Source organism: Lissotriton vulgaris, chromosome 9, assembly GCF_964263255.1.
Source record: "Lissotriton vulgaris chromosome 9, aLisVul1.2, whole genome shotgun sequence".
Classification (NCBI taxonomy): domain Eukaryota; kingdom Metazoa; phylum Chordata; class Amphibia; order Caudata; family Salamandridae; genus Lissotriton; species Lissotriton vulgaris.
The window spans coordinates 1,112,262,858-1,112,285,004 of NC_141697.1; the positions used below are offsets into that span (position 1 = coordinate 1,112,262,858).

The window sequence follows — 22,147 nt, forward strand, 5'->3', positions numbered from 1 at the left end:
TTATGGCGGTAATTGCAAACAAAACAGGTGATGGACAGAATGTGGATCAATGTCACACATTCACCCCAGTCCAAAGATCTGGGCCCAAATCCATCGTTTTTACAAAGCAGTCACAGACATGGTGGTGTGCTGGCCCCAGCAGGCCACCATCCCAGGGAATGCTAGCCATTCCCAATGGGGACACAAATTGTAATTGCCTCATGAATATTACCGAGGCACGCAGTTTGCGACCTCCATTAGTAATCGCAAACAATGTCTGAGACACTGTTGTAAATTCCATTTTGCGATTCGCAAATTGCGAGTTGCAAAATTATGCAATTTGCGACTCGCAAAATGGAAGTGTTGAACATCTGGCCCATAGACTCTTAGTCCTGTCCTGTGCTTTGGTAGTCTCAAACACTAGCTACACCAGCTATGCGATATCACTAGTCCAATAGACCTCTCAAAACATAGTGTAAGGTTGAGGTCAGCCCATCTCGCCAAAACTCTAGGAAAACCTACAGCTTAGAGGAATAGATTAAGAAGAATGCCTTGTTTCCCAGCCTTCGTCAGTCGGATACGGTTTACTGTTAAAACCTGTTGCATCTTTGTACATACCATGAATTTCTGGGTCAGCGGCTGTGACATTAATTGTAGACCTAGACAAAGCTCCCAAGCAAAATAACAATTCCATTGTTTTTTTAGATTAATCCCAGGATAAAATATACATGCAAGTGGGTAAGGGAGAAAGTCATGTGAATGGAGACCGTCTCTTAAGCAGCCATCCACAATACATCTGAAAAGGGTTAGAAGTCTGAGACTGAAAAAAACATTTTTCTACCTTCCCCTCTTGCCCTTAATGGCAGTGTTTTCATGCCTTGTCGGTTCTACACGTTCTGTGGTGAGTTCCCTTTAGGTTCTAGGGTTATAGTGGTGACTGCCATATAAAATGGAATGAGACTAGAATCTTCAATCTCATCTGCTGCTTTAAAATTTTTTTTATCTCATAGGCTTAAAAGCATAGTCTTCTGGTAGCCTTCTAATGAGGCGTAAAGGCTAAAGAGCATAGATGAGTAACCGTAACCACCTCAATGCAACTATTCTAGGACGAAAAGGTACATTGAACCATTATGATGATTTGGATGTCCTGCAAGTCGTTTTTGAAAGTACTAGCTTGTTAAGCGGAAGTTTGATTCTGTTGACAGTAGTACCAGCACACGTCATGAAGTTGTGCTACTTTCAACAAGCTTCCTTTGTTGTTCCTGAGATACTTTCTGACATCAAGAAGAGTATAGGAAGGATGCCTGTTGTTGAAACTGGAATTGTCGCCTCAGATAACTAATCTACTTGTTAAGTGTAAGACTTTTGGTAGGAACCTGTGAAGTATCATGCCTTTACCCTCATCTACACAACTAACAGATGGCCTATTATAATGTAAGTTTATTTACAAAGATGGGGGTTTAATGACAACATGTCGATGGAGCTGACACATTTTGTGCCACGTTAGTTTAGTCTTAAAGAAAGTTTACCGTTTACAAAAAACTGTTTTAATTTGTAAATATGAGATACAATCAGTGGTCAAACAGAATATATACCCTGGGATTTGAATATTGATAAGGAGAGGTGTTTCCAGTGGAATTATCAGCACACCAGATTGCAGAGCTACTCTCAGCCACAGCCTTGACTCCAGAAACGATGCAAAAGGTGCCCTTCACAGAAAGCACATATTTTGCTTGTTCGGCCGAGCTCTGATAAGGAATAGCTGCAGCCAGCTATTCATACGTGTGCTGTGGGATCCATTTCAAGAAGCCGTTAAGGCAAATTTTGCTATTTCATGCAATAGCTACGGTTTATCATCCTATAAATACCTTTATGGTGCTAGAATGTCAGAACCTCACTAGTGATGTTGGAAACATTAATCTTGTTTTAGTTGACCGTTACATGCTTAAATGCTTTTATTTTTGCATTCTGTATGATTTTCATGCATATTTTATAAACTGGAAGGTGTTGCAGAGATTCTGCACATACACAGAACTATGCACAGGAATATGGGACCTCGGTGTATAGGGGCTATGCCTTCCTATCGCATTAGTACCCACGAGCCCAGGACCCACTAGCTATAGTGTCCAACCCGCTCTCCTACCCAAATACAGAGAAGCAAATGATTAGACAACCCAGAACACTTCACTCCCTGATCTCTCAGGAATCGTTGTGACAAGACGCACCTTTTCCCTCACAATCTCGCACCTGTCCACGATAAGATCTGACCGAGACACATATATATTTTAAAATGTTCATTTTAACTAACATGCAGTATACGTGCCACAACAAGCAGAAAGATGAATAACAGTAATACAGTTAGCATCTTAGCCAATCCATACATTATGAAGGGAGATGTCATTGTATAACGACAATGGATAAAAGAACTATAGTGCCTAAACTCCCTCCCCATGACTAACTTATGTATTATTGTATAATACAAGATCTCTGGGTTTTGTTAGAAGACCCCATAACTTAGAGCATAGATGGGATTACTACCTTGAAGCTGTGTGTTGCTCTTCTGCCTGGAAAGGTCCCTCTCTAAGTGTGTGTCCTAAAACCTGCATCCCCATAATATCAAAGCACGAGTCTCCAGCCACAGCTTTAGTCATATGTTTTGTGTAGGTGCTAGGGCCTGACCAGAACAGAAGAGGCATTGTTTATTTTCCTTGTACGCAATGTTCAGACTAAACTCCAGGAACAAGCAGAGAACAAATTCTGCTGGCAGTTCTCATGTGACAGGTATAAACGGAGGCTTAATAAAAAATTATGTAGTAATGTGCGCAAAAGCAGCATCATGACAGCACGAGCCATGCTAACTTATTGATGTCAACAATGTCCCTATCCACCACGTGACAAAGGAGGATTTGAAAATAAACATTTTAAAGTACATATCCTGATTTATTAGTATTATCTTTCAGTGTGTTATTCATAAACGAAATATTGTTTGCATTGCCACTATGTCCCCGTACGTATCTAGAATGACTGATAGTAGCCTGAAACCATGGCCTGTGCAAGACTGCAGATTGGGCTTCTGTTGGGGCTGTGGTCCAAACCGCTTTCTTATTCAGTGTAGGTGCGTTGAACTTAGTCCTTGTAGCGGGGTGTTAGAAATTCCAACCCTGTGGGCCCCTCCAGATTTCATGTCAAGCCTGCCTTGAAAATGTAAGCGATATGACTCATATAAGAAATTGCCTATATTGGTTGTTCAAGAAGTGAATCTTCTGTTTTATTAGGACAGAAGCACATGTTTTTTTCAGTTTTTACACATTTTCAATGAAGCACATCGGTAGAACACAGTCCATAATGTAAGAGCTTTAAACATTTCTTATTAAAACTAAGCTGGTGATGCTTTAGGAAAAAACAACTATTTATGGACAGAATGTAGAACAATGTCATACATCCACCCCAGTACAGAGATCTGGGCCTAAATCCATCGTTTTTTTTACTCACCATGACATTCCAGTTTGAACCCAGCCATATGCAAATTAGTCTTGACCCTGTGCCCAATGGGAACAGTCCAGCCCGAACTGGAGCTATCCTGGCTGATGAGGGGTAAAACCCCGAAACCGGTCCTAGGACGCTTGTTTCCGGTCCAGGGAGAACGTGGCTTGGCAGTTCGGGCTAGACTGTTCCCTTGAGGCACAGTGTCCAGACTGATTTGCATATGGCCAGGTATAAACTGGGGTGGCTTGGTGAGCAAAGGAATGATGGATTTAACCCAGATCTCTTGACTGGGGGAGAATGTTTTGCTTTGTTCTGAGTTCCGTCCATCAATTGTGTGTCTTTTGCTTTTTCTCCCTAAGTGTGCCTGGTATGCCCAGACGTGGGTCCCGGGCTCGCTGTGCCCCCTGGATTTAAGCTTTCCTGGCTGATGAGGGGTGAAATCCCGAAACGGGTCCTCTAATGCTTGCTTCTGGTCCAGGGATAACCTGGCCTTGGCAGTTTGCGCTGGACTGTTCCCATGAGGCACAGGGTCAAGACGGATATCCATACAGCAGGTCTAAACTGGGGTGGTATGGTGAGCAAAAGATTGATGGATTTAACCCAGATCTCTTGACTGGGGGAGAATGTTTTGATTTGTTCTGCATTCCGTCCATCAATTGTGTGTCTTTTGATGCTTAGGGATTCAATTTGACCCAGGAACACTGAACCAAGTCATAGAAATCTTTTAAGACTCAAAATAAGCCACAGGCATTACTCGCCTTGTGCTGCAATATGTGCTCCTTGACACTGCAGGTATGTTCTCATGCCCACACATGTTCGAAAACTAAATTTGCAACTTCATGCGAAAACCTCCACAGCAGAGGAGGTTCTCAGAAATGTTGACATGACTATTCCTTTGTTTTCTTCTACGTGCCTGAATGTGAGCAAGAAAAGCGTGGGTCCACTGATAAAGCATTATAGAATTTTATAAGAATATGAAGTGTTTTTGGCAGATACACGCCTCTCTCTTCCTCCTGCATGTGAGCATGATCAGACTTGAAATGTTTAGCCTCTGCAAAGACCTTCTTTACACTGTTAGCATTATTGTTCCAGCCTATGTTTTTTAAACCATACTTTGTAATGATTATAATCATTAAAATGTTCCCAGCCCCTGCAACTAGAGATACTGCACGCCCTGGCAGAATTAGAAACAACCCTCAGGGTTGTCTTTCTTACCCTCTTGTAATGCTCCCCCTTCACTAAACGCATTTAAAGACATCTAGAACCTAAGGGCTTGTATGGTTTTAATTGTGGGACACATTACATTCTTTTCACTGAAAATCACTCACTAAACAAGGTTCGTAATGACAAACCTTTATTATATTCTAATTTTGCAGCTGATATATCATCCTAAATAATTCTGCCTTGCATTCAGTTGTCCTCCAAAGTGTGTGTTTCGATCCATCACTCTTTTAATTTGCTTAATCATTGCAGCTTGGATACTGTTTGCCCCTACAGACAGGAACTAGCTGCTCTCAGTGAGCGAAAGACAGTACACCCTCAGAGGATTACTAATCCAAATATTCTCAATGGTTTTAGAAAACTGTTGTTAAAACAACCTTAGAGTTTTGAGAAAAGTGCTGTGAAAAACACCCTCAAAGAGCAGATCTACTGTATTGATAATCCAAACCTACCTCATTGGTGCTTTCAGCAAAATGTTGTTCTTCAAAACTCCTCTGATCACAGGGGGTGCTCTTAAGAACCTTGACCACAATAAAACGGGATAAAAAGCATTTAAGACAACGCACCTCACAGTACGCATGAATGTTCATAATACAACACATTTACTAATGCCTGATTCATTATGACCTCAAAAAACGTATCTGAAATGAAACTCTACTAAACACTCCTCTTTAAATGTTAAGTGGTTCATCGAGGCCTCCAGAGACGCCTCTTAACTGGCATTAGTGCACATTGCTAAACTCTGTTATCAGTTGATCGTGGTGAGAAACTCCTTCACATGTGGAGTAAGAGTTCACATGAGGACATTGTCGATCATTGTTCTCTAGATTAAAGAAAACCATAATCTTCACAGAATAATCTTCTAGAAATTATTAATTTAGCTTTTATGCATTTGTTGTCCAGGTTCTCTGCAGAAAGTTACACACATGAATTGTCGCTCCTATTATACATTTCTCTTATGAAGGCAATCAAATATATAGCACACATGCGGAGTAGAAAACCTTAAAGCAAGTGTTGATTTACTCATTGTGTTGTGCTCTTGGAGACATTTTCGACCTTTGGAATTGTTGTGTGATAGATCTGTTTGCAGCCAAAGTCAAATGCAAGTCTAGTTGTTTTAATTCATAACTCTTTGAGCACAATCTGATCCGAAACCGGGGACAGTTGTTATGTGAATCTCTTATCATGTTCATATGTTGTTTTTCAGAGAATTTAATGCACCTGAACAGAGATTGTAAAGCTAGCATCGCAAGCTGAGCAGTTACGTAAATGTTTGCTATGCTGCACACACACCTTTTCCAAATATTTTGGAAATCTTACAAAATCTCCTTTTATGCAATACTATCTCTCTTTGCCAAATATTGACATGCATCACTCCCAGGAATCCTCTGTGAACCTGATATAGAAATATGAGCAATAGATAGGCTTTTGAATAACTCCAAGGCTATGAAGTGTTCCATTGAAGAATTTAGGGTTAAATGTAAGTGCCTATGTTATGTTTAGGAAGATTATTATGTACCTTAGGATAACGTTTTTTCTTCAATATTACATATACCTAAGTCAGTGAGACGTCTGTTGTTATTTTAGAATTGCATTTTTTTATTTTTATTGGCCTCTCTTGATTATTAAAGATCTTCTGAAGACCATTGTTTGATAATCCCTGCTCTACTGAATTCCCATTTTACAGCACAATTACAATCTTGCTCTTGGGTGTTGGTTCTCAATAATGCTCCCTTTTGAGTCTTTTGTTTTTTACTTGTATTATGTCTAAAACTGCAATATTTTTATATTTAAACATTTTTTTTATTCTTCATATAATTGGTTAGTTTTCATTTCATCTGGAACATCTGCAATTCAATATAATTTACATATCCACATTGTATAGACAATACAATAAATGGCATTATACAGCACAGTCGATAAACCCTGGTACATATCCAGTGTACTATTAATTTGAGTAACGTTGTGATTGTTAAACATCAACTATAACCAATGTAACATATCTGCACATTACCACAAGCATCACGTCTGTTACTTAACTTCATTATATTAACCCAGCCACCCAACCTGTCTTTGTATGGTATAGATTTAGTCCTGTATGCCTGCCAGTGTCTGTAGTTTGTAGTCCACATGAGTGTTCCTGGAGGTGAAGAGGGAAAGGGTAGCGGGGAGGAGGGGGAAGGGGAAGGGAATGGGGAGGCTGGGGAGAAGAAGGGGAGTGGTAGGAAAGAGAGGAGTGAAAAGGGGATAATGTTGCGCCCGCAAGTATGCCTAGGAGCTGTTAGTTGAGCGCTGGTCTCCACTCTCTGCGCACTTTGTTACCTCCAATTGCCTACCCCTCCTCGCTCTTGGGAGTGTCCGTTGTTGCCTCCGAGCGCTCTCGCCAAGCTGCAGAAATCTAATAATATCGGATCCCATGCTGCCGCTATTGGTTGCTTACACAGACCCACCGCATCTTCGCGATGGGGCACTATGCTTCCGCCTGTGCCCAGCACACCAGGGACTGATAACAGGCCTTCGCCGTTGGGGAGAATAGGAGACTTCCAGCGACATGTGAGCAGTCGCTTGGTCACTATGAGGCCTAAGTCTATGTATCTGGACGTTACCTTGTATTTTTTGGGTCTTTGGTATTGTCAAAACTGGTAAAATTCTGTTGGGTTCTTCAGGAGCAGTACCCTCAAGAAGCCCACCTTCCAGCAGCCTTGACTCAAGCTTGATTCCATAATGATGTGTTAACGACTGTTAAATATCACAGTGGTACTTCCAACAACCTTTTTGCAATACACAACACATTACATATGTTAATGAGGTAGATTAATATTCAAATGCCCAAGCGAGCGCTTCAGCGCTATGTATCAGAGTTCAAATATGCAAATGTCCAGGAAGCGCTTCAGCGTGATGTGACACAATGCCAAAGTCATCAGGTATGCAAACCCCCCTCCCCCCCAAGAGCACTTCAACGCGATGTACCAAGTTGCCAAAATCACCAAACATAAAAACGACCAGAGTACTTCAGCCCGAAATACAAAAATGCCAAATCACCAAACATGTAAATGACCAAAGAGCACTTTAACGCGATGTACGAAGTGCCAAAATTATCAAACATGTAAATGCTCAAAGAACGCTTAAGGGCGATATGTAACTTTTTCTTCAAAAGGCAAAAGGCAAAATAACAAAAACAGCAAATAACAAAATCACCACGTAGTTCCTTTCACAATGCTGTTGGTTACGAAAGGAACAATCCTACCTGATTGTAGCTGAGAGAGGATCTACAACCTGGGAAAAGAAAACAGAAGTCTCCTTGCTGCAACCGGAGTCTTCTTTCAGCAACCAGAGAACAGGAACAGCTCCTGCTCAAGCTCAGGCTTCTCAATAACCAGCAATGAGAACAGGGTGTGGCCCCTATTTAAAGGGCTCAGGAAGAAGCTTCCAGAACAGGATGTGGCCCCTATTCAAAGATCTTAGGAAGAAGCTTCAAGATTCCAGCTCACAGGTAAACTACTGGAGCTGAGAAGGGATAATAGGCCTTGATAACATCATAGTCTGCAACAAGCATTGGCACAGACAAATGGCAACGTCACAACAAGCATTAGTAAAAACAATAGAAAACAGTAAACATGTGTCAGACAAGGTGCACCAGGAAACTGATATGGCAGATTCATTACAGGTATAGTCCTAGTATGCACAGTTCCCAAGGCCAGTCTAAGGTTTGTTCCGTGCGCGAAGTGAAGCAGCTAGTAATTATACGGTCAAGTATTAGTTTATACGTTCCGGCAACAGATAGACTCTGTGAGTTATATATTATTGGATGAGTCAAAATCTGGCATTTCGAGGGACTCTTATGGGACTCCCAAGTATATCTTCCCATTCGCGTTCCGTGGAGGGCCTCTGCAATTCCGCATTCCAATGAGCACGAAACAAAAGTAACTTCGGTACCGTGTGGGCTCTGAGGGATTATACGAACCACTTGGTAAGATGGCAGCTTGAGCCCAGTTCATGTAAATATTGTATAGTAAGATGAGTGACAGGCTTCTGTGTTACATCACCATCACGCTTAGTGTTCGTGTCACTGCAGCGTGCAGCAGGAAATGACCCTGTTGCAGGCCCATGCTTTCAGCTAGGTCCCCAAAGAGGATAAGCTGCCCATCGTTGTACAGATTCCCTAATGTTTGTATGCCCGCTATCTCCCAACGAATAAGTTCTACGCTGGTTATTGTCTGCCAACTCCCGGCGTGCACTGTATAGGAAGGGAGGGCAGGGACACCAGGAGGGACTTGCAGAGCGTGCCCGGAAGCGTGCCTGCTTCTTGCGCATACTGGTACATTGCGAAAAGCCGCAGCGCCAGGGCCTGTTGGTAAGCTTTGTAGTTTCGTCTGGGAACCCATCAGGGCCCGGCGCCTCGCCCGTGGCTAATGAGCGTATGGTATCCTGCACTTCCAACAGCGTGAGCGGCTCACTCAGTTCATCTCTCTGCTCCCTTTTGATTTGGTGCAGGATTAAGGGAGTGAGAAAGGAGTCTATTTCCGTTGGTGTTGCTTGATTCAGCGATTGGTATACTCTGGTATAATACGCGGTGAATTCACTGTGAACAACATGTTGCATGGTGAATACCGGCCCTGCCACAGGCCTCAGCTGCAGCACAGGGACCTGCGCATATTCTTGGCGGATCATACGTGCCAGTAATCTTCCTGCTCTATCCGCTGCCGCATGTATGCGTGCGGCATGTGATGCATAGCGCAGTCCCTCTAGTACTTCAGCATGTTTATGCCGCATGTCTGTCTTGTTGCACATGGTTACCTCGCGCTAAGTCCGCTTTGAGTCGGGTCAGGGAGTCTTCGATACGTGTCACTTCCTCATCTAGTTGTTTTTTGATGCTCCAACTCAATCCCATACAACACCCTCTAACCACTGCCTTACCGGCATCACATAAAGTGCCTGTATCTGTAACTGACCCCCCATTGTTTTCGAAATGTGTATTGCTGTGCCTATTGCTTCTCTAACGGGGGTTCTCTAATGCCAGAGGCTGGAGCCTCCATATACGAGTGGTGGCCCCCCTATCCTCGCCATGCAGTCATATCTGTGGGCTATGGTCGGAATGTACTTTACCCAGGTAGTCCGTACTCAGGCATTTCGCTGATAGCGGCGCACTTGCAACAAAGCGAGAAATGCGTACATGTAGACTGTGTGGGTGTGAGTAATGCGAGTACAACTGCACATGTGTAAAACTGCTATTAACACGGGCCATGCAGTGTGGTGAACGTTTGGGTGTTTATTCTGAAGTTCAGTAAACTTTGTTTCACCAGAACAAGATGGACCCTGGGCTTCAGACCCCTCTTAAACAGGAGATGTATTCTATTAGCCTAAGTTAAGCAGTGTTTTTAAATTAATGCCTCAAATCTCAGACTTCCAACTTCATGAAAATATGTCCTAGTTAATGCCAGAGGAGATCTGAAATACTGTCATTTTAGAACAGGCCGTTGAAGGCTGTAAACCAGTTGTTTTTAGCTTTTGGTGCCAAAGGCACATGAAGGCAGGCCCAAATTAACAATTTCCAAATACATTTAATTAATAGTAATATTAATAATTTAAGAATAGTTAGTGATAATTGTTTTGCCCACAGCTTGAAGGCAACAAGAGATTGCTTGAAGGCATCAATGTGTACATTTCTATGGGGAATAACAATGGCCACCATTTTTATTATTCATTACACTGGTGGAAAATTGACTCTTGGCTGTCCATGTGATTTGTTCATGACCAAAACCATGCAGACTCTGGCACCAACAGTGCCTCCAGATCTGGTAGCACTGTCTTGCACAAGATTTTCCTATAGCATTGCATGTATGTTGGATCAACCACACCTTGCATTGTGAGTGTACTTTTGAGTGCTTCCCACCCCCTGAATTTAGAGATACTTCATGCCAGGTGTAGGTGCCTTTAGCTGTGATCTCAAGTAGTCTTTAACTTGAAATCTACAAGAGGATTCCAGAGATTCCACATGAAGTTGTCGCCGCAAGTGTGGTCTAAATTAAAGATCTTTAACAGATAGGAATTAAAACAATCCAAAGACTAGAGAGTGAGCGCGATGTAGGAATGATTTTGTCCCTCCTTCAGAGAGAGCAACTGTGCGATGAAAACTTGATAATGTTGCACAATTTTTTTTAATAGTCCTTCCGATGGTGTAAAAGATTTCAAGCTTATTTACTTTTCTTATTCTTAGGCATAAGGGGGTAAGTAATATTTATTTCTGGGCAGTCCTGTGTCCTTGGGCTCATAATTAAGTCTGCAATCACATTTTGTGTAAACCTTTTGAAGTCAAGTATGTATATACTCCCCACATACGAGCTTTTAGTGTTCTATCAAGCACTTAATTAGATATACCGTTTTATTGGAGAATAAAATATTTTTGCCACAAAACTAAAACTAAATGGAAAACGGTGTTTCTTTCAGATGTTTCTATCCAGTGTTCTTCCACATCCAGATGCTCTGGGAATTAGTATTGCTAGGAGAACCAATTGTGGTCATGGCGCCATCGCCCTCTGAATCATCAGAAACAGTTTTGGCTCTCATAAGGTATGTAGTTTAATGATTTAATTTAGTTAGTTTAATGTGTTCTGACAGATCTGTTTTATGCATTTGTCTATGTTCCTATAATAGGCTCACAACAGGCTAAATACATTGCAATAAAAAACGTATTCTTGCTTATTCCCGATGTCCCTCTGTTCAACCTCTTCTCAGATTTCTTATACCAGGAGGTATGAGGAAATCTTTAGAAACGTAATAGAATTAAAATGTAACAAAATCAGAATTTTTATAGAAATTGGTGCCCATTGTTAGCGAAACGTAATGCCAATCACAAACAAGTAGAGATTGAGATTACAGGCAAAGTTTCCCCAAGAATCGAAAATTAGGAGTACAATTTAGAATGGTGCCAGAGAGCGGAACAAGTAGCCTACCAGAGTTGTGGCTGCCCTAAGAAATGGGTGAAAGTAAGGGGAGCCTGGCAGGACTTTAGGGGTTACTGACAGGGAGAGGTGTTTTTGGGAAGAAAGTGTAGACCACTACTGTTGAGTCGACAATGGTGTAAGCTGCACAAAATGTAATGGGTCATAAAAGCGCCATTCTCTCTGTGTATTCATGCTCTGCCTTTAACACTGTAGATCTTAATTGCTATGTATGATGTACAACAATCCACGTTCATTTCAAGGAAGGTTTGAATAAAAAGTTAAAAAAAGAAATAAAAAAGAGAGTTTACAGACAAAGTGGACAGCAAACGCTGGGAAATAATGACATGAAGTAAGAAGAGGAATAACCCCTAGGTGGATTTGTATTTAGCATTGTGTTGGCTCACTGAAAATAACAAGGGAGTCGGGTATACAATTGAATGTTAAAGACGTATGGCATCATCCACTATCTACCCATGAATTGTAATAACTTTGCTCATGTCTGCAAAGCTTCTTTCTCACTATTTCAATGAATAATAATTGCTTGTAGTATTTACAAAGTACTTGATATTGCCTTACCTCCCACTCCAAACACAGCAAAGAGTTGCTAAAGACATTCAAAATCCCAACAACTGGGGAGGAGCTACGCGGGCATCCAAGATGGTCGCGTGAGCAGAGAGCTCCCGAGACCCGCGCCGTCCTCCTTTATCTATCCCTTACCTATCCTGGTCATTTTGACGGGCTTTTGCAGCGCTATCATCGCTGATGCTACTGATCCTTTTCCGGTCGAAATCGGACCTTGGGGACCATTTTTCTGCAACTTGGAACTTTCTGGCCTGCCCGCTGGCGCGACCGGGGACTTGGCTGCCCACTGTGGCCGACCTGTAATTGAACAACAACGGCTGCCTGGCATCTGGCCTGCCGGAGGTGTATTGCTTTCACTTTCGGTTTCTTTCCCTTTGTTCCTGTCTCCTCCTACTCTGCCTCGCCTGCTGCCCTCTCGATCTGCATGATCCTCCGTTGGACTGGCAAGGAGGCCGCTACGCCTCTGTCTCACTGGCGCATCGGAGTTTCGAGACTTTTCTACCTGCTCGTCACCTCCTCTGGCTAACCGGTCAACTCTGAATGCGAGATGGCGACGAAAGTGGAGGCCGAAAGACGCCGGAAGGCTGCGACCCGGGGGGGATCGATCCAGACGAACATGATCGAACGCTATACCCAGCCGAGAGGCTCCCCCGGGGCCGTATGCATGGGTGCTGAAGGACTTCAAACGGACACATCGTCTACGTCGGAAGTGTCGCTCCAAGACCTAATGGCTGCCATCACTGGACTCAAGGCCGACATGGGCCAACAATTCGAGGCCGTAGTGACCAAAATAGACACGGTGGCGGTGGATGTAACTTTGATTCGAGCCGACCTGGCCAAAACAAATGAGCGGGTGAAGGCTCTGGATCTTAAAACTTCGAGCCTGGTGAACGACATGGCTGAGGCGCAATCCGAAATTGGCAATCTGCGCGCATCGCACGACTTACTGCTCAAGCGGATGGAGGACTATGATAACAGGGCCAGGCGGAACAACATACGCCTTGTCGGAGTTCCGGAAGGCGATGGTTCGGTAGCGACCGATCTTCTGGTCGAGGAACTAATAGTCGCCCAACTGGCTCCGGCAGGACTTAGTAAGTTCTTTGCCGTGGAGCGCGCCTATCGTTTCCCCGGAGGTCAAGTGAAGCCGGGGAACCCGCCGAGGCCTATCATCGCCAAGCTTTTTCATTACCGGGACAGGGATGCTATCCTCCAGGCCGCCCGTAAGCATGGTCCCCTGAAGTATGACAATAACTCTGTCTCCATATATCCCGACTTCACTCCTCAAGTGCAGCGGCAAAGATCAGGTTTCCTCGGAGTGAAGCGTCGCCTAAGGGACCGGGGACTGAAATATGCCATGCTGTTTCCGGCCCGGCTCCGGATTGAATATCGGGAACGTGCCTATTTCTTTGATCAACCTGAACGTGCATCCGACTGGTTGGACTCGTTGCCGGCAGATGACTTTGGGAGCGGAGGCCCTGGTGGTGCGGGAGGTGGTGCAGCGACCCAGGAGTAACAGATGCCCTGGAGGTTCCGATTGAGACTATGCAACGTACTTTACATATTGACTTATTCCCTAATGACTCTGCCCGTGGCGGTGTGGTAACGGGTGATTTCTCCCTTCCTCCTCGGGGGGTTCTTTGTGTAGAAGTATGGGGCGACAGGCACACTGCAGTTGGGGGTGGCTTTTTAGTCAGCAGGGGTGCAGGGAGGGGGGTGTTGTAACGGGTTCGGGTTCTGGGGTTGGTGTTTGGGGACTGGTTTGTGTCTCGTTCAATTTGTTCTGTTCTTTGTTTCATGGTATTTCATATCTTGCAATGATTGTTTATAGTGGGTTCTGCTGGGGGGTGGGTGTGGAATGTTTTTGCCGTAATGGGGGGGGGTGAAATGCGGATTCTTTCTTGGAACGTAAATGGTTTGGGTGACAGGATTAAGCGGGGCATTGTACTGCAATTTTTGAGGCGCCACGCCCCTGATGTTGTGTTCCTTCAGGAGACCCACTTGATTGGTAATGCTTGCAAGGCACTAGACCGCCGGGGTTATCGACTGGTTGCACATGCGGGTTTCACCTCGGGTTCCCGGGGTGTGGGTATAATGGTAAAGTCTTCCCTTGCTCTTGCTATTGATGATGTTATCCTTGATGGGCGTGGGCGGTATGCTGCTGTTTCGGGGAGGTGGGAGGGTAAACAGGTCGTCTTTGTTGTTGTCTATATCCCCCCGGGACTGCAGGCTGCCACTTATGCTGATTTAGGTAGGACTCTTCTTGGGCTGCCAGACGGCTTGTTGGTCTTGGGCGGGGACTTCAATTCTGTCATGTCCGGCGACTGCGACCGACTACCCCCTAGAGTATTGCCACAGTCCCAGATGTGGCTCAGTGAAATGGCTGACACTTTTGGCTTAGTAGATGTCTGGCGCTCACTACATCCCGCGCTCCAACAATACACTTTTCACTCTGGCGCGCACGGCAGCCTCTCCCGTATTGATTACTTTCTTATGTTAGCCTCCACTTTGTCCACTGTTCGTGAGATTCGACATCTCCCCCGGGGTATCTCGGACCACTCCCCCCTGCTGATCACGATTTCTGTGGGTGGTTTGCATGGTAACAGAGTTCCCCCGCTCCCTCCCTGGCATCTTAAAAACCCCCGGCTCCGTTCAGACCTGATTAAGGCAATGGATTGCTATTTTTCTGAGAATCTGGGCTCTGTCACTTCCCCCACTGTTCTCTGGGAGGCCTTCAAGACGGTTATTCGGGGTTCCGCCCTGTCACTCATTGCCACCGAGCGTAGGGTCAAGAGGGAGGCTGTTGTGGCTCTTGAAACTGAAATCACTGCGCTTGAAAGTGAGTTGGGTGGGAATGACACGCCTGCACTGTTGCATGAATTGGAATTGAAACAAGCAGATTATAAGGCCTGTGTCACGGATGCTGCTAAATTGATGCGGTCAAATCAACTTGGTCGACTGTATGATGTGGGTGACAAGGCTAGCAAGCTTCTTGCGTGGCTGGACAAGACTGAGCGTGCGAGTCGTGTTGTTCCCTCCATTGTTCGTGATTCTGGTGTGACTGTCTCGGATCCGGGTGAGGTTGTTGAGTGCTTTGTTGACCACTTTCGTATGGTTTATACGCCTGTTAGTGATCGAGATGAGGCCGACTCCAGGTTCCTCCTGCGTGACATTGCTCTGCCTACTGTGTCTGGGGCGGACTGCCTCGCTCTGGAAGCCCCCTTTACTGTCGACGAGATTGCCCTCGCAATCCGTTCCCTTCGCTCGGGTAAGGCAATGGGCCCTAACGGACTCCCCATAGAACTCTACAAACTTTGTCCCGACAAAATGGCCGCCCACCTGCGTCACATGTTTCTCGAGGCGGTTGAGGCTGGATGCCTCCCCCTTGAGCAGCGCCTTGCTACCATAGTGGTCATTTATAAGGATGGCAAACCTCGTGACCGTTGCGCCTCGTACCGCCCCATCTCCCTCCTTAATGCGGAACCCAAAATCCTTGCTAAGGTGCTGGCCAATCGGATGCTTGCGGTCATTTGTGATTTGATCCATCCGGATCAATCCGGTTTCATCCCTCACAGGAACACTGCTCTTAATTTGCGTAGGCTCCACAGTGTCCTCGCGAGAGCTTCTATTCTCGCCGAGCCAGCAGTGATCGCCTCCCTTGACGCCACGATGGCATTTGACACCATTGAATGGCCCTACCTATGGGCAGCCCTCGCCAAATTTGGCTTCGGCCCCAACTTCATCGCATGGGTCAAGCTTCTTTATGAACAGCCGCTAGCTCAGGTTGCTGTAAATGGGAGGTGCTCAGACCCCTTTCCTTTGGGCCGCGGCACACGACAAGGGTGTCCCCTTTCTCCGCTTTTGTTCGCTTTGGCACTCGAACCTCTTGCCGCGTGGCTCCGGTGGGAACCCTCGATCAAAGGGATCCGATGGTCCCCTGACCTCGAGGATCGTGTCTCCTTGTACGCGGATGACATCCTCCTTTATCTTACTTCCCCTCAGAAGTCACTCAATGTCCTCTTCGACGTCCTCACGTCCTTCGGTAAGAACTCGGGACTGGTCATTAACTGGACCAAGTCCTGTGTTTACGCCATAGCTGGTACTCTACCGCCTCTCCCCCGCAGATTTCCCATTCTGGTAGCGACTGACGGTTTTAAGTATCTGGGGGTCCATGTATCCATGATCTCCTCGGTCCGCTATGAGCGGAACTTGTATGCTCCGCTCCGCAGACTGAAGCAGGATGTTCGGCGATGGCGCGATCTGCCCTTATCTCCATTGGGCCGGGCGGCGCTCTTTAAGATGATGTCGCTTCCCCGCTTCCTCTATGCCCTGCAAAATTTCTTTGACCCCGTTCCTGCCCGCTATTTCCATGAAGTCGAAAGTTTACAGCGGCAACTTATCTGGGACGGCCGTGCCCGCATTGCCTTATCTAAGCTCACGCTCTCCTGGTACGACGGAGGTATTGCGCTGCCGGATATTAGACGGTACTACTGGGCCTCGCACCTGAGCGCCATCAACCATGCGACATATTCTCCGGAGCCAGCCCCTGCCTTTGCTTTAGATAAACTGTTGTTGCCTGGCGGCAACTTTAATAGGGCGCTATACTCCAAGGCACCCTTTCGACTCCTTACGGGCCCAACGAAATGTGCAGTGCGGGCATGGCGAGATGCTACGGTGGCCACGGGCTGGGGTGGTAGACTGACACGTATGACGCCACTGTATGACTCGGAGCGACTGGGCAACCTGTGGAAGACGAAAGGGTTTGAGAAATGGGACATGATCGGGATTAGTACTGTGGGAGACCTTTGGACACGTGGCGCGGTTAAGTCCTTTGAATCACTAAAGCTGGAATACCGGCTCGATGATAGGGAGCACTTCCGATATATGCAGGTGAGACATGCCTTGTCTTCGGTCTTCCCCTCCGGTACGGACGTTCCGCAGTCCTCCCCTCTGGAGGATCGAGTTCTAGATGGCCATGTCCCAGACAGTACCATCTCCTTGATTTATAAGAAGCTCATTCATAACAGAGCTGACCAGCTCGAGAAGCTCCGGGCTGCCTGGACTGCTGACGGACTTGAATTGGACGACGAGGACTGGCAGTCCGCTGTGTCCTCCCCTAAGGAGGTGGCTATTCCGGCACGACTTCGCTTTGTCCAATTGAAAATCCTTCATCGCGTGTATCTTACTGGAACGCGTCTGGTGCGAATGGGTCTGGTTGCTGACGGACGCTGTAAGCGTGGGTGTGGGATGGATGGTACTTTTCTTCATGTTTTGTGGGAATGTCCAGTGATTGTAGTGTATTGGTCGAGGGTGCATGATGTTATGAGTCGTGTCACGGGGGTCCCATTGCTTCCTGAGGCGCGTCGTTGTCTGTTGAATGTGTGGGAACCGACTGACTGCACTGCTGCCCAGACACTTTGGGTCACCCTAGGCAATATGATTGCGAAGAGGGATATCTCACAGCTCTGGGGCTCCCCGAGACCGCCAGTGCTCAGTGCCTGGAAAGAGAACATGGACTGGTCCATGTTTCGAGAGAAGACGGTATATGAAGCCCGGGGGCGCCCAGGGAAGTGGTCCAGAGTTTGGGCTCCCTGGAATACTTACCGTGGAGACATCTGTTCTCCTCCACTTGACTACGAAGTCCCTCTCCCCTCCTCTCCGTGATTTACGTTCCTCTCCTCTACTTACCATATGCTTTGCTCTCTTATGCGCGCCACCCCCCCCTCACCCTCGTTTTTTCTCCTACATCCATTCCCCCCCTCCCACCTCCAGCAACCCTTGCCACTATGATACCATGTGTTTGTTTGTTTGTGTTCATTTCGACAAAAACATAAAATTAAACCTTTCTTATCCTATTTGTATGATATTACGCTCTTGCCGATAATGTTGATGTGAAAGATTGCTTCAGCAACGTACTGCCTCGTATTGCACTTTTTGCTCAGCAAGTTTTTGTCATAGCGGCCGGCCCTGCGGGGTTGTAGGCAGACGCTGTGTAATGTGCATTTGTAAATAAAGGTTTTAAAAAAAAAAAAAAAAAAATCCCAACAACTTCAGAAAATGCAACGATCACTGAACCTAATTAAAAGCTAATGGCACATATACTGGCAGATGTTACCTGTAGCAAAGCGTTCACGCGCACGCAATAATTGGTATTTCTGCCAATGGACGCAGTTTAAAAGTAGAGTGGCAAAGATGCTGCACACATAAGGTTTCAAAGAAGAGCATGGAAAATCTGACAACAACCTACCATAACCTTAATCACTATCTTTAATATCCTGTTTCAGTCTGGTTTTGTGAGGCAATTTGCATGTTGAATTATATCCCTTGGACTCCCCTGCAACAGTAAGGCTTAGCCATCTTGTGGCTTGAACATCACACATTGCCAGTGTTTTCATGTTGTGTAAGTGTTTCAGGTGATAAAGTTCTACAAAGTATGTTTTAACATTTCACTACACCAGCTCTCTTTCTGACCCACAGTTGTATTTTTCCACTAAAGTACTGCAGTGATTTCAGGCCATATTTTACGATTCATGATACAGAGTTCAAAGAGTATACCACTCGGACACAGGCCCCGTAAGTATATTATTATTATTTACAGTAATATCAGTCTAAATCTCTACTAAAATATAAATGGCATGTGATATTAATCTGAAAGTGTGTGGTCATTGTTTTACAAATGTATGTACTATTTATACTTAGAATTTCCATATCAATTGGTATGTAAATATGCATGCAGTACTCTGGCACTGAGATTCATTTTATTACACAATTGGTTACATGCATATTAAATAACATAAAAAAATCAGCTGCTAGTGATAATACAATAGCAGATGCAATGTTTATCTTGTAGTAGCTAATTCTCCGGACATTTTGGGTTTATGGGACTGCTCAAATCATTTGGTGTTCAACAGCAAATCGGAGCTTTTCACTCATTTGCTTAGGCTCTATACATTTTTATGGTACAGGTAGAATTTAATAATGAGACAAATCCCTAGGAGATGTTCGTGCTATAAGTGGATGTTGAGTATCCAAAGAATGGATTTTCCTCTGGAAGTGGAGGTTGGCAATAATATTGTGACTCAGTATTCACAAACATTTGCAATATAGTTTCATCTGTGCAGCCGTAATCCTACGCCTAGTTCAAGCAAATGTAAGAGTTATGGGAGTACGGGAACATGTCCCACATACTCCTAATATCATTGGAGTGAAGAAAACAGTTTGATATTTAGATGCATGTTCATCCTAATTTGGATATTCCACTATGTTGATAATAGTAGAGCTAGGATTGAAAGGCATCACCAGAGGAATCATTTATTAGTTGTGCCTGTTGTATTCCTGTACTGATGGAAATCACCAAAAATAAGTGTGTAAGCGGGTGTGTGTGGATATATATTCACTGACAAAAGCAAAGGTTCAAGTAACATTTTAGTTAGATGTAATTAAAAATATCTCTTTTCACACAAAAATGTACAAATTCACTGAAAAAAAATACAAAGGTTAGAGTAAATTGTAGTTAGGTGAATTTTTCAAAGTGAACCTTAACATTTTTAACTAAAAATAAATCCTAGAAATTCACTGGTTATAGTTAGCAGCACTGACTATAACTTTGACCCCGCCATGCTCTGCTTATGCTCTCACATATGACATGTTCGATGACATCACTGATGACATCTCAAATTACATCATTGATGACTTCATCCAATTAGTGTGCTTGTTTATTTTACAATTTACATTGTAGCGGATAATTACCATATTTCTTCTCCACTTAATTTTGTACAGTTTGGGTCCAGCTAATGCTTGTAGGTATTTAGAAAACACATGTCCTCCTAATGCACCATAGCTGTTTAGAAGTATTGAACACATTATAAATCTTTGTATTCAAGTTTAACTGAGTACATGTGACAGTAGACTTGGGTTCATTGTGCTGCACATAAGTATTTTGGTACTGCCGAAAAGGTTTACAGCAGGGCAAAGATTATACGTGCTACATTGTAAGCAGCCTTGGGTTATTGAAGAGAATTGTCTCCGCATTAAAATTTCTTCTTAACATAGAAGACTGTGTACACCAAGTACTAACCTATGTTCATGTGCTGCTTGTTTTGCTTCAGAAGATGGGCTGTCTGTAACAATTTCAATGCCCGATAGAAATACCTTTGACAAAATCACAAACAATGCTGTCAAATGGTAATCCTATCTGGAAGATAAAACCAGTATAGCAAAACGACGACACGGGTGGACCGTGATAAATTCATACTCCGGGATAAAGCCACAGACGTATCTGGAAAGTCATTTTAATAGGTTCCTAAAACAAAGATATATAAACCATCGATAAGGCCTACAGTTTTCAAAGGACTTGTTACCATCCTGGCAAAATTGGTACCTTGACTCTCACTGTCGTCTATGTGGATATCAAACTGAATCATTAACTCACTTACTATGTGCTTGCCCGGCGCTTAATGATTTGAAGAGACGGCTTTTAAAGGACATTTTTAACAAATTGAACATTCGGACATGTAGGCAAGCAGTCATTCGATGGCTAGATGGTTCATCTCCTATGTTGGCATGTAGGGGGGTTAAATATATGATGGAAGCCCAATCCCTCCTACAGCAGGCCGAACAGGGAATTATAGCAAAAAACTGAAATATATTTCATTTTATTTTTCATATGATCAACAGACTCTAATATAAGTAATAGTTACATATGTGTTTTTAACTTTAGAAATGTTTTTGTAATAATTTTTAATAATTTTATACAATAACAATTGACTTGACTTGTAACATTTTCATCATAGTATGAACAGTGCAGGTAGTAGAATGTTTAGCACCTTCGGATCTTGGTTATGTTGAGCAAATAGCTTCTTTTTGACAGCTTTGAGTCCATGTTTGATAAACTTTTATTGCCGATACTGCAAAAGCTGGACGGTCTAGAAGCAAGGCTTGATGCTATACTTCCAATAAAATCCTGCCATCCCATCTCCAGGGAGCCCTTGGTGAGTGGGTTCATGAGCCATGCTAGGACCACTACTTTGCAACTGTCAGATTGAGGGACACCATACATAGTGGGTTTGTCAGCAGTGATTGGTAGTCTAACTCGGGCATCCCCTGAATCTCAAAATATTGGGCTTCTGGGACAAGGGGTAACTGAAGGGGTAAGGGGCAACAGTGCGATCAGCAACCCACCTCATGTGGCGCAGGCCGTGGAGGTGGCATAGGTGGCCCCACCTTGAGCGGTATTACTACAAAAGGGGCGTTTACCTGATAAACCAGCCTCATATAATCTTACCAAGAATCAAACTGGCAGCTACTATTTCATAGATCTGCTCCCGGAATCAGCACATTTGGCTGTAATTTTAGTGGGAGTTTCCTCGCCTTCACAGGGTAGGAAGGCGTCTACTTTTGATCTTATTCATAAGGTCACTCATTGGTTTAATACTAATATTGTCAACGGCTACTGGTTATCCCAGAACATTATTATTGCTAGAAGAGTGAGCTGAGTGGGACGCATGTTGGGAAAAAATATTGAGGGGTACTGTTATTTTAATTCTTTTTATTAGGGTTTTACATTTCAGGTTCCCATGTGGGACGCCAGACAGATCACAGGTCAGTCATCACACGTGTAATTGCTACACATCGACTACAAATATAATACATCATCCGCATTTTGGTTCCATTCCTTCAATTATGGTTACACATCATCTCTCATGAACTTGTTACTAGGCTACCACCAAATACCACTTACCTGATACTGTGTCTCACTGTGTCTGGTCCCTAGGGCTGCATGATGGCGAAGACTAGTGTATGTGCCTCCCCTCTGCTTGTATATGTGACCCCTTGCTATGCGTGCAATCAGGAGTATTCTGTAGGTAAGTCAGTTTCCGAACCGCCAACTGGAACTTAACTAGAAACTGTAGGAAGAGACGTCTTCCAAAAGAGAGGGG

The 22,147-nt window shown here is 44.4% G+C and overlaps 1 protein-coding gene across 1 annotated transcript in view; it reads left to right on the plus strand.

Moving 5' to 3' along the window:
* Positions 1–22,147, plus strand: part of DENND6A (DENN domain containing 6A) — a 338,779-nt gene that overhangs the window by 135,552 nt on the left and 181,080 nt on the right. Inside the window, exons 10-11 of the mRNA XM_086939111.1 lie at positions 11,134–11,256; positions 18,687–18,782. Of these exons, the coding sequence (XP_086795237.1) occupies positions 11,134–11,256; positions 18,687–18,782 (219 nt within the window). The remainder of the gene's footprint in view (positions 1–11,133; positions 11,257–18,686; positions 18,783–22,147) is intronic.